The following is a 12,906-nucleotide window of genomic DNA, read 5'->3' on the forward strand; positions in this document are numbered from 1 at the left end:
ATATTTGTTACAATGATGGAAAATGTTTGTAAGACAAAAATTCAGTTGCAGGTGTATATGACAAATGAGATCTTTACAATGATGGCTCCCATTGATTCTGCTGGGATCTGTATTACTGCTGAAGTTCATCATAAATAGGTGATTTTAAAGTTTATTGGGCTTTGGATCCCAACATAAGAAATCCTAAAGAACCTATTTCAGAGGAAGATGATCTTCAGTTCTGTATCAGGTCCCCTTAGACAAGAAGGCTTCACGTTGGAAATGCCAAACTGAGGCACCCAAAATTAGGAGGTACTTTTTGAAATTTGAATTCAAACCTTTACATGTAAAAAATCAGATTTTAGACTTTAAAATTTAAATAATAAATTCTGAATATCTATTTCTGACAGTGAGATGACTCATACTGAAATAATACAACTTGTGATTCCTTCCTTGGTCGTCTTCTGAACTTGACCATTAGAGGACTGCAACAAACACAGCTTTCAATAAGTAGGAGGAAAGATAACCCATTAAAGTTTGAACTGGTACTCAAAGGGAGATTGGTTGCATTGGCTCAAGATACCAGTGAGTGAAAAAAAATTATAATGAATTCTTCCAGACAATTACAGATATGTGTAGAAAAAACAGAAACGGACATAAGTGTGGGCCAAGTTCTTCCAGCATTGTACTGTTTTGTGTTGATAAGGGAAACCATGATAAGGGAAACTCAGAACTTTTTGGTTTGTTTGCCCATTATTGAAGGATCCACTTTGTCTAGTCCTCAACGTGTTAAGTGTTGTTATATGAGAGTTGCTCCAGCCCCTTAATCATCTTAGTGGCCCTTTGCTGGACTTTCTCTAGTAGCTCTGCACCTCTGTTGTACAGGGGAGTCCAGAACTGGACATAGCACTCCCAGTGCTGAGTAGAAGGGAAGGATCACCTCCCTTGACCTGCTGCAGCCCAGGATAACATTAGCCTTCTTGATGCAAGGGTGCATTGCGTGGTCATATTCAATCTGGTGTCCACCAGGACCCCCTGGTTCTTTTCTGCAGAGCTGCTTTCCAGCATGTATTGGGGTATGGGGCTGTTCCCAGGTGCAAGACTTTGCACTTCCTGTTGAACTTCATGAGGTTCCTTTCAGTCCATTTCTCCAGCCTGTTGAGGTCCCACTGGACGGCAGCACAACCCTCTGGTATACCAGCCACTCCTCCCTGTTTTGTCCTCTGCAAGTTGCTAAGGGTACACTCTGACCCATCATACAGATCATTACTGAAGACCATGAAAAGGATACGACCCAATTTTGACCCCTGGGGTAGCACTAGTTACTTGGGTCCAGGTAGACTTTGTGCCACTGATCAAAATTCTCTGAGCTTGGTTGTTCAGCTAGTTTTAAGTCTACCTCACCACCTCACTGTCTGCTATTACTGTCTGTCTTAGCACTTTCTGTTAAGTAAGGTGTACTTGGAGTGAGAGCTTATTGTCTTGCTCCACATCTAGCCCAGGGCCATCCACAGCATATCTTGCCTCCTTTCACAGAATCACAGAATGGTAGGGTTTGGAAGGGGCCTTTGGAGATCATCTAGCCCAACCTCCCTGCCTTCTCTCAGCATCTGCCTGGGTGTGGGGCTGAACACCAGCAGAATGCTCTTGATGTCCTACCTTTGTCTGTTCCGTCTGCCTGTGACTCCCCGTGTACAGGCTTGGAATTCCCCAGGGGAGACTGTGCATCCCACAGTTACGAAGTGTTCAGAATTGCCAAGGACAAAAGATGCTGAAAGCACATCCACAAAAGCGACACTACACACCATCAAGATAGTTACTTGTCACTTGATAGCTACAATACCTACTCTTCCTCCCAGAGGCTCACGTTATCAGCACTACTTTTCTCTAAAAATGACAAAATAAACCCCAACTCTGCTTCTTCATCATCTTTTTCCACCGGTGGTAATGCTGTTGTTGACGTATGGTAAATATTTCAGGTGTGTATGTGGTGTACCAGCAAAGGCTTAACATAGATTTCAGCTTCTGTGGGCAGGCACGCAGCTCTGAAAGAATCCGACGTGCTTCACAGCAGCTGCTCCATGTGCAGCTGTTGCTTGGGAATTTTTTATTTTTTTAAATTGCGTGAGGTAAGCAAGATGAGTGGACCTTTGGCAGGTAGGAGAGCTACAAACGTACCCACTGCTACGCAAGAAACTCATACACTTCAGAGTGTGCACAAAGTCCCTTTGCCTGATAAGGCCAAACTTAGTCTTGTCCTGGATTTATGCTGCCTTCAACAGTTAATTGGTCTGGATTAACAGCACAAGCACTTTGTCTTCTTCATTACCAGAATATGTTAAAATCCACACCTTGCCCCAGGATGATTTCTGACAAAAGCTGACCATTTCCTGGAAAGTACTGAAACAAATAAAAGGCTGCTAGTATGAAAAGAGTTAATCACAGTAGCAAAAAATTCACCAATCCCTAGATGCACCCCAAGCAGAAACAGAGCAGACTGGATAACAAACAAGATGTTGATTGAAAAAAATATTAAAATTTAATTCCACTGAGCAAAATCTAGTGAAATGACTGCAAAATATTAAAAACAACTCATATTTTATTGCAAAAAATTTAATACTATTGTAGATAAGAAAGACAAGCTTACAGAGCTGGATCAATTTACTCAGAAAATTGCTTACAAAGGACTTGCTCTTGCTGCCACAGATATCAAAAGCGTTTTACAGGCAGACTTCAAAGAAAACCAAATTTGAGCCTTTGAATTGTTATTGTATTTTTATAAAAGTATGTATCTCAAAAAAGCAATACAGGACAAAAAAAGTGCCTCCAGTCTATGCTGTTAGTGTTTTCCTATGGAGAATGTCTCTCAGAGTTGCATCAGTCCTCATTATGTACATTTGTAATCTTTTAAAACTAATTATCCCCTTGAATTAAAAACAACCAATATAAAATAAAACAATATAGCCCAAGAAACACTTAATTGTTTAGGCCTTGAAGAAAGGTTGAGTTACACAGTTAGAAATGCTATACAAGATTGTCACTCCTACTAAATTTGGAAAATGCAGCAAACCATCAGTTCTTGCTGTACAAAAGAGGCCAATATTACATTGGATTTTTTACTCTCCTTTGTTGCCTTTTTCAGAATAAAACCATGGTAACATGCTATTAAAAATGATGTAAGTAACTCTTTCTCATATAATTAGTTAGTACCTATATTATGTTTCTTATGTCTCAATATATTTTTGATTATTTACTTAGGGATATTGTTTTAGCAGATATCCTAGTTAAATAATTTTAAATTACATTATTACTGGAATTTCAGACTATGTCAGCTAATTTAAAGTAATTTTTCATGACATCTTTTTATTTTAGTACTTTGTGGTAGAAGCAATTTTGGCTTAGCAGGTGAATCAGTCCCTCTCTTTGCTGAGATAGGAGCAGTAAATTCTTAAGATTAGAGAGACAAACAAAAATTGCAGCTAGAATCCCTGTCCTGGCATAGGTAAGAAAAATGTTTTAAATTATTGACCATAACACATCTACATATAGCAAAACATAAGCCTATGACCTAGCTTTTAAAAGACTTCACTGTACGAACCGAAAGACGAAAATTCACCAAATGCTTTACTAAAACCTTAAAGCTTTTAAAACGTTATGCCTAATGCCACTAGTAATAGAACCAATCACCTTTAGGTAGCGACAAAGTAACTAGATATACTCTAATTACAGAAAATGCATTTCTGTCACAACCATGACTATGTGGTGATGGTGAATTTCAATTATTATATCCCCTTAAACTTGCATATATCAAAAAAAGATGGCAAAAGTTATTTAGTCCAATCAGTGTAGTTAGACTAATTGTAATTTTTAATTTACACATATATTCTCAAAGAGATTATTTTACGCAGCCTGTAAGAAAACCAAATATTAGTAGCTGATTTACTGCTGTTTTTCAGATTAAGTGAAAGTTTCTAGTCTTGGTCACTTTATAGCCTATAAGGGACTGACCAAGCTGGCCCTGCTCCAGTAAAGAAGCAGAAGCATACGCTTAATAAAACCCCTGAATTCATTCTATTCCATCGCATTTGGCAGATGGCACCTTCCACAACACATTTCTCCTTGTTCTCCGCTAGAACAGGGGAGTACACCACCTACTGAAAAACCACAGGTCTCCCACACAAATCCTGATACCAGAGGGACTACATATATATATATACTCACATGCTTTTCTAGATGAAACCACAGTGTACTTTGCAGGGTCATGCCCTTAGAAATAAAAAATTCCTTGTACTTTCCTGAAAAGTAAGCCCCTGAACTACCTTGTACCATTCTTCGGCACCTGATTCCCACAGTAGTTCCTGACCTCCATTTTGCAATTTAATAGATGCTCTTTCACTTTCATTTGAAAATACTGTATAAAGCAGCAAGTATGGAACGATTGCTGAACTGGCTGCAGTTTGGTACTGTAGCTCCGCAATCTATATACAGGGTAACTATAAAGTGCTTTAGAATTGTTTCACATGAAAGGTGCAAATAAATACTGTGTCCTCTTACGTGATCTCCCTGGAGATGGGAGATGGTGAGCCCACGCTTGAGAGTATCCTAAAATTGTTACAGAAATTTAATAATGATACTGATTTCTTACACCGGAGAATATTTCTTTCTCCAATATTTACTGGGGTTAGCGTCTCAGCATCATAGCCAGCAGGCCTGCTGCTTGCCCTTCATTAGCTGTCTTGCTGGATCCAAACACACTCATCTGGATGGTTAAAAAAAGGTACAGTGCTACTCTGGGAATCTGCACATAAATGGTCCCTTTAATGTGCAGAACCTGGGGTTGTTACTTGATTCCTTCTGATTGCCATTTGCTGAAAAGATGAACTGTCAGCACACTGTGCAGTATCATTTCTCTTTTTGGTTAATAGGCTCAAAAGTTCAGGCACTGAGTACAGCACATCTCCACAGCAGAATGCTGACAGGTCTATCAATTGTCAAAATTTTCCAGGATTTGGATTAAAACATTCAAATAGCTCCAATGAATCCCTATAAAACTCATGGCGCAGCACTGCAGTGCTTATAATCTTCTGTTCCCAGAAGATCTGACTGTAAATGGGAAGCATCTTTATTGCTTTTATGTACGAGGAATTGAAGCACCAATGACTGAGCAAAGTGTGTCAACATAGAGTCAAACCCCAAAATGACTCTACGGATCATATTCTGTTGTAGTACACAGAACTCCCCTACAAACAAGTAGTAGTCTACTTCTACACAGTAATTATTTTATACATTGGAGATAAACCCTGTTCCCACCAAAATCAAGGCTCAACTCCCACTGAAAGAAGTATGATCTGGATTTCACATATTTGGAACCAAACTCAAGTACTTTGTCACACATAGCAGAGGTATCAAATAGCCTCACAGCATGCTTGATCACATTTCATTGTCTATTACAATTTTGAATTATAAAAACACATTATCAAACATTTTGCCTTCTTCAAGTTTTTTCTTTTCATGTTATTGTCGTTCACAGGACTGCTGTTTTCCTTAACTGTGATTACTACAGGCTAAAAAGGGAAAAAGAAGTAACAAAGAAAACAGAACACAATAAATCCTATTACCCAGTTGACTGAATAAATGTAGATTATCACCATGTCCATATCAAACCGCCATCCACGGCTATCATCCTCAAAGTCCATGTAGTCCATCCTGTGAGCAGCATGTGGGAAATGCCTCCTTGTTACAGTATGTGAGCGTCTTTGAAAACCTGCTGAAAAACACAGTAGGAGACAGAAATCTTTACAAAAGCAACCAGACTGAGTTAAAAAAAAAAAAAGGTAAAAAAAAAAAGGTTTAACCCTCCTTCCCCCAATTATTTACACAACAAATGGAAGCAGGAAATCTCACACCTCACTGCCAGGTTTCCTTGCTTTGTTGGGCAAGAAGCTCTCTGTGGACTTAATTTTGAAAGATTTAAAAAGTAACTGCCTCCCATGTCTGGAAAATAATACGTTTATTTGTTTGGATTTGGCACTCTTTACTATAGGAAAGTAATGCTATCTGCTTAGGTTATCCAGACTTACAAACAGCTCTCTTTTGCTGCCTTCCACTGAATTTGATTCAGTGATCTAGAATTGAAAGGCTGCATATCTGCAATTAACCTCGTGAGTAACTAATCTCTGGATTCCCTAAGTCTATTCATCTGAATTCTTCAGTAAATGAGACACATCCATATGTGTACACATATAGTTCAATAGTGCAAATACATCTGAATTTCTATTTCTAGTATATGAATTTTGTTCAAAACACTCTTCTAAATAAATCCTGCTTGCTTTAATATTAGGTCTCTATATGATACATACCAGGTTAAAATTTGATTTTTAAATTACTGTTTGTATGCTGATAGTACCTTAAAAGTATATAGGCAGATGCAAACACAGCCTTTCAAGTGGGTAAAAATCCTGTGACTCCAAGAATGGCCTGAGCTTGGGGTCCTGCCAAAAGGTCCTTCTTCTTCCTTCCTCCCCTGACCTCTCTATGTATAGGAGCATAGTTCTTGCATATGTCAAGATACGAGGTTAGAGGAGTCTCTGTGCAGCTGTGTTAGAGAGCAGGTTGTGCACAGGAAAGTCCGGGAGCTGCGCTGCAAAGGCGGAAGATCTGTTCCATTCTGATGAAGGACAAGGAGGGAATGCAGTTTTACTTGTCTGGTAAACTCTCAGGTTTTCAGGTAACTCTCAATTTTTATGGTGCATTCTATGATTTTGGAAATCAGGTCTTTGCTGAGCTTCCCAGACTCTTCTCTGCACTGACATCATGGCTTTTGGGGTCTCAAGGTGGGTAGGCAGTGTCCCCTTCAGTGGGCACCACCGCACACCAGTTTGCCTCAGTGTGCCTTCCTCAGTTTTAAACTACTACTGTGCTGTCTTCTAGTCCAGCTTAATTAAGCCTCCTTGAAGTTCTTCAGTCCTCTGTTTTTGACTAATATAAATAGTTGTGTATAATTGGTGTTCATGTGCCAGTAATTTTCATTTTAACATTCTCAGACCTTATTCAAGATAATTGAGAAATATATTTTTAAAAGTGCCCCAATACAGAACTTTGTTGGAATTTCAATGTTTTTCCTTTTCAATGGTGGATATTGAGTGTTTCTTTGTATTTTTTCTGAATTAATATTTTGCCCAGAACTTTTACAGCACAACTGTTTCCACGCCTTCCAAATAAAAGTATTTTCTCTCTTTGGTAACCTTTTCTAAGATAGTTCATCAGAGACCTTTTGACTCCAAATTACATAGGTAAACTGGTCCTCCTCTATGTGTTTAATGACTGCTTTACTTAGGAATTTGACTAGACTACTGAGTCACAGAAATTCTTCCTTTCATCCTGGTATGATTGCATTTCTTTTTACTTTTTATTTTTAATGACAATTTGTATTGGTTTGTCATGTACAGATACTAAGTTTCTAGATCCGTATCCATCAGAATCTCTCTAACATTATTTACCTTATTTTGGAAACTATACATGAAATCTCCATGCTGGTTAAGAGAGTGGTCATGTTTTACAATGGTTTTGAGTGACTCCAAGTGGGCTCAGATTTGTCCCACAGCTAAATATGTTACACTGACTCTAGAAAAAAAAGAAGTAAAAAATTCCAAGGATTTACTTTTAAAGATTTTTAGATTACAATACCACAAAATTTTATCCAAGTGTATGAGCTGAACATCTGCTTAAGGATGCTGAAGATCTGTTTGAAGTGTGATATGGACTTCCTTGTTCTTTATGTTATGCTTTAGATTATGTTAATTTAAAATTATGTTAATTTAAAACAGTATCTTTGATTACTGAAAAATAACATTAGTAATTCAGTAACAAAATTCTTAAAAATATGTCTTCTTTAAGGAACTTACTTGAAAAATGCTCATTTAAAAACTTACCTCAATTTCAAACCTGTATCTTTCTTAATTTCTTTTCTAACACTTTATAAACATTATAGTCAAACAGAAACCTAAATCTATGCTGTTAAGTTCTACTTTTTAAATTTAATTTGCAAGTGGCATAAAGTTTTGTCACTAGTGGTATATGATTCGCTTTGCCTTTTAAACATGAATTTTAGTGTCTATTATCCACTCTGGAGGGTCTTAGTGGAGACTTCTACCTGTGCTTTCTTTTTATTTATTTCTACACTTAAAGTAAATATAACACAAAATGCTAGAGGCTGGTTTTTGGAGCAACAGGGATAATCAAGAAATTTTGCAAACATGTAGTTACATTAGTTTTAACTTGTTACTCCTTGTCTTCTAGAGGATTTGGGCAAATATTATCCTTGATTTGTATGTCTGCGCAGCTCACCTTAAGCAAACCTGCACTGAATTTATCACATATTCAACTTTGCAATGTAATCATTCCACATTCAAGACCAGCAGTTTCAGTATAGGAAACTGGCTATTCTCTAATTGGTCTTCCTACAGAAACCCACAGAAAAATTGTTGGTGCTGTATTAAACATAAGTATACAATCAGGAACTGCTTACTATACATGATGTGTAGTCCCTGGGGCTTTCCTGAGTGTAGTAAAGCTATTGAAAGCTGACAGCCAGTTTTGTGGAAGAGATTTCAATTCCATTGCTGAAATAATCTCTTTTCAACCATCTGTAAATTGATTAAGCTTCAGCTGAAGTTGTCAATAGTACAACTATTATGTAAAATGAATTCTAGGACTTAACAGAGTCTAACAAAGAATGAGAACTGTTTCTTTTCCCTGAAGTATATTACCAAGTAAACTTGCATAAAGTAGTGAAACCAAGGATCAGATTTAGAAGCCCTCCATAATCATGCACAAAAGTTACTGCAGACTCTATGATCTGTACTGTGACTACTGTCTTTAGAAAATTCTGACATGAAAAGTACCTTCAGATGTCTATCTCTCCAGCTAGAGTGGGAATAAGCCATGTCTCTGCATCTGATTCTAGCCATCTGCAGATAAAAACTCAGAGCTGTAGAGTTCCTCAAAAACTGTACAGCAATATGGAGTAGGGGTTTGAATTATGAAACAGAAAAGCTGAGGGAGCTTCAAATCACATCTAATGTATTTGCTTCTTTTTTAAAAAGAAATCCTATTTTATCTGATGAATACAGTCCCTAAACAATTTCTACACAGGCACGTATTTGTTAAAACATATATTTTACTCAACTTTTTTGTGCATGCCTGTGTTGCTATACGCTGAACAAGAACTTCCACTCAAATCATATGAATATGCATGCACAGTGCCCGTGGAGTCTGGCAGACTGTTAGTGGAAACCTGCTACTAGATAACAAAAACAATGTTGTGTGCAAATCACACTTTTATACCCACCAGAGCATGCAAATCAAAAAGGACTTTCACCAGAGCATCGATACACACATCTGTTGCATGTGTACCCGCCAAAGATTTTGCAAGCTCCCGATGAGGTATGAGAATACTCAAAATAAGACTACAAACAATTTAAAATATTCTCCCAATTTTATAAATTGACTGACCTCATTTTGCTATGACTAAAGAATATAAGATATGAGATGGAAAATTTTACTCTATAAGTGCGCTGAAATGAGTAATATGCAATCTGTAATAGCCATTTACATTACAAGTGCTCATGTAAAAATTAAATTACCTAAGAACAAGTGTTCTTAGGTAATCAGATGTACCAAGGTCACTTTGACGCTGTCTCTTCTTTCTGATCATGAGCTGCAACAGACAGATAGACCTACTGAAAGACTATAAGAAAAAAGGCAAGTACAGACTGACACCTTCACATATGTGCCCTTGCAACAACCAGCAGCTTAGGACAGCAGTGCTTTGGAAGCTGTGCTCAGAACAGTGCATTAAGACAGCATTTCTTTCCTTACATATGTCTGTGCATTCTTTTGAACCAGATCCCACACTGCCTCCACTTACTGCGCTTTGTGTCCCTTGGTGGAGTAGTCTTAGAGCAAATAAACTGATTTCCTTTCAGGTGAAAGTAAACCAGAAGATGAGCTCCAAGAGCTCTGATGTGTTCCCATAAGATGCTTCAACCACTAATGGGCATTCAGCCCTTGAGACTGGAAGTTGCCCCTGTTCCCTAAAATGCAAATGTGGACATCTGGCCCTCAGCGCCAATTGTTTTGCCCTATCTATTATGGCTGATATAATTGCTAATGAGATAATTGCTAATTGTTCACTGAGAGACAGTGAACAATCTTTCCTAAAACATCTTTATGCCATCCATAATTTTACGGACCTCTTCTATCTGTCTTCCGTAATATCCTTTCCAAACAAAAAAAACTTTTAAATTTCTTTTGTATGGAAAATCTTCCATACTTCAGATCATCCTTTCTCCAATATGCTTCACCTGCTTTATCCTTTGAGATGATGTAATCTAAAATTATATGCAAAATTGGACAATGTGACATAATTGTTTCAGTTTTGTTATGATCCTAATAATTCCTTCTTACCTTTTGACTATGATTGTGCATTGAATGTTTTCAGAAAACTAATAGCTGTAATACCCAGCTCTCTTTTCTTAAGTGGCAATGGCTAATTTACAGCTCATTATAGTGAATATTATGTATTGCGGAGGTTGCATAGCTTCTGTGGGGAACTGCTCCACCACTTGACTGTCCTCCCAGTGAAAGTGCTTTTCTTACTTGGAGTCTGAACCTCTCATATCCATCATTGCTCATCCTCCTGCCGCACACCACTGTAAATAGCTGGTCCGTCCTCTTGGTGGTCTCCTGATAGGTATGGTGAGGCTGCCTGGAGAACCTCCCCAAAGCCTACCCTTCTCCAGACTAAACAAGCCAGTTCCCTCAGCTTCTCCTCACAGGTCAGGTGCTCCAAGCCCCTGAGCGTCCTGATGTCCCTTCGCTAAACCTGCCCTAATTTACTGCTGTCTTTCCTGTATTGGGGGGGGTGGAAACATGACAAAATGGCAGTATTTTAGATGTGGTCTGCTGAGTAGCAGGGGATAAAAACTTCCCTCATCTACTGCTGTTCACACATCATGCTCCTATTCATAAAGCCGAGGGTGTTGTTGGCCTTCTTTGCTGCCAGGGCAGAGTGCCAGCTCACGCACAGCTTGCTCTCCATCAGGACGCCCAGGTCCTTTCCAGAGAGCTGCTGCCCCGGCTGTCAGTGCCCAACCTGTCTCATTGCCAGGGGCTCTTCCTTCCCGGGTGCAGGACTCAGCATTTGTTCTTGCTGATTTTCACAAGGTTCCTTTCAGCACGTTTCTCCAGCCTGTCTAGGTCTCTCTGAACAGCAGCCCTGGTGCTGAAGCTATCAACCTGTCCTCCAATTTGTTGTCCTCTGCAGACCTGATGAGAGTGCATTCTGTTACCTCCTTGAGGTCGCTGATCAAGAGAACTGTTAGCTTTCAAGTTCGTATTTACTATCATCAGTGAACTGAATAATTTAGTATCACTAATAAACTTTATCAGCTGTATATGTATCACTTTTCCAAATGAATGTTCTGAACTACACAGACTGCTGTGGGATTCCAACAACAACCCAATGTAGTTTGCTAGGTGCTCTTTTACATCATATTTTCCATCTTCTACCTTGGTCTGGTTTTCTTTTTATGTGCCCTGCTGAAAGGGACTTTATCTGCCAACGCACCTGCTTCACTGTTTCAGTGCATTTCTCCAGCCTGTCTTTTTCTCTCTGAATAGCAGACCTGCCATTGAGGCTACGAACCAGTCCACCAATTTGCTGTCACCTGCAGACCTGATGACAGCATGGAGAAATGGGCCAAAAATTCCCAGCCTTCTATACTTTTTTCAAGGATACAGTGTTTTTATACTGCTTTCACAAATGAGGTATCATCCCAAACTTCTTGCATAAACACCAGCCTTCTCCCATATGCACATCACGTGGCATCATATTCTGCTTATACTAATATAATAGCTAAATTGCAAGATTTGCTAGTTAAAATGGGCTATGAGATCTTTATTTCAACAAAGAAGCTAGTATATCTTATCACAGAATCAGGTTATTGGAAAAGAAAAGAAGAGAAAGCTTTGAAAATGAATGATAAAATGCAAAAAGTCACATTAAATGCATGCATACATGTTTTACACTGAGTATTTTGCATAACCAACATTTTGATAATTTATTAAATATGAAATCTATTTACCAATTTTATGAAAATATTCAATGACTACTGTGCCCAGTCCCTCTGATAAATTGAAAGCAAAACTAGAACAACTCGTGTTTTCTATCTTGGGCTGTTTAATTCCCTGGAAGTAAATGAATCAAGAAGCAAGAGGACTGTGGGAGGGCAGAATACGCTTAGAAAACATATTCTGTCCAAACATTTCTGATTATTCTATAATTATCAATACTCACAAATACAAGCTAATTGGCTAGTTTAAGTGCTAGGAAGCATACTAAAGCAAGAGTAACTAATCTCACATTTCACAATGTAAAAGTCATTTGACCATGGAAACCATAAAGAAATTTTGATAGCCAGCCTGCAAGAAGGGTTTTTTTAGGTAACCAAGTGAATTATTTGTTTGCTTTTCCTTTCTTCCTGTAAACCATAACACACAAAGTACGAAACAGGCAGGACAACATAGAACAGCTTTTTAAAAAGATTTATAGCAAAACCTACTCTCCTACTTTAAAACCACTTTATTTCAAAATTCAATTAAGGGTGATGAAATAAAAATATTATACAGATGAAATAAAAATAATATAAAGTAATTGAAATGCATGGCCTTATTTTTCAGGGTGTAAACTAGATCTGTGAACAAATGAAACATTTGCTTTTTAGCTGCCCTCCCCTTCACCATACCTGTTCTGACTGCAATCCACAGTCTTGATGACTGATACCAAGAAATGACACTGCCTGGTCTCCCCATGAGATCATGTCATGGATCTAAATGGACAGTTTGCATACATTCTAGACCACAGAA

General features: G+C 38.2%; 1 protein-coding gene across 3 annotated transcripts in view; it reads right to left on the reverse strand.

Moving 5' to 3' along the window:
• Positions 1-2,457: 2,457 nt before the first annotated feature.
• The window catches only part of RNF180 (ring finger protein 180), a 75,367-nt gene continuing 64,918 nt past the window's right edge, over positions 2,458-12,906 (reverse strand). For 2 of the 3 annotated variants that reach the window (XM_054186885.1, XM_054186883.1), the window contains one exon: positions 2,458-5,746. In XM_054186885.1, coding sequence (XP_054042860.1) covers positions 5,544-5,746 — 203 coding nt within the window. In that variant the 3' untranslated portion in view covers positions 2,458-5,543. The remainder of the gene's footprint in view (positions 5,747-12,906) is intronic. The other variant, XM_054186884.1, reaches the window with a different exon arrangement.

The sequence above is a fragment of the Rissa tridactyla genome, chromosome Z, assembly GCF_028500815.1.
Source record: "Rissa tridactyla isolate bRisTri1 chromosome Z, bRisTri1.patW.cur.20221130, whole genome shotgun sequence".
NCBI classification, from domain to species: domain Eukaryota; kingdom Metazoa; phylum Chordata; class Aves; order Charadriiformes; family Laridae; genus Rissa; species Rissa tridactyla.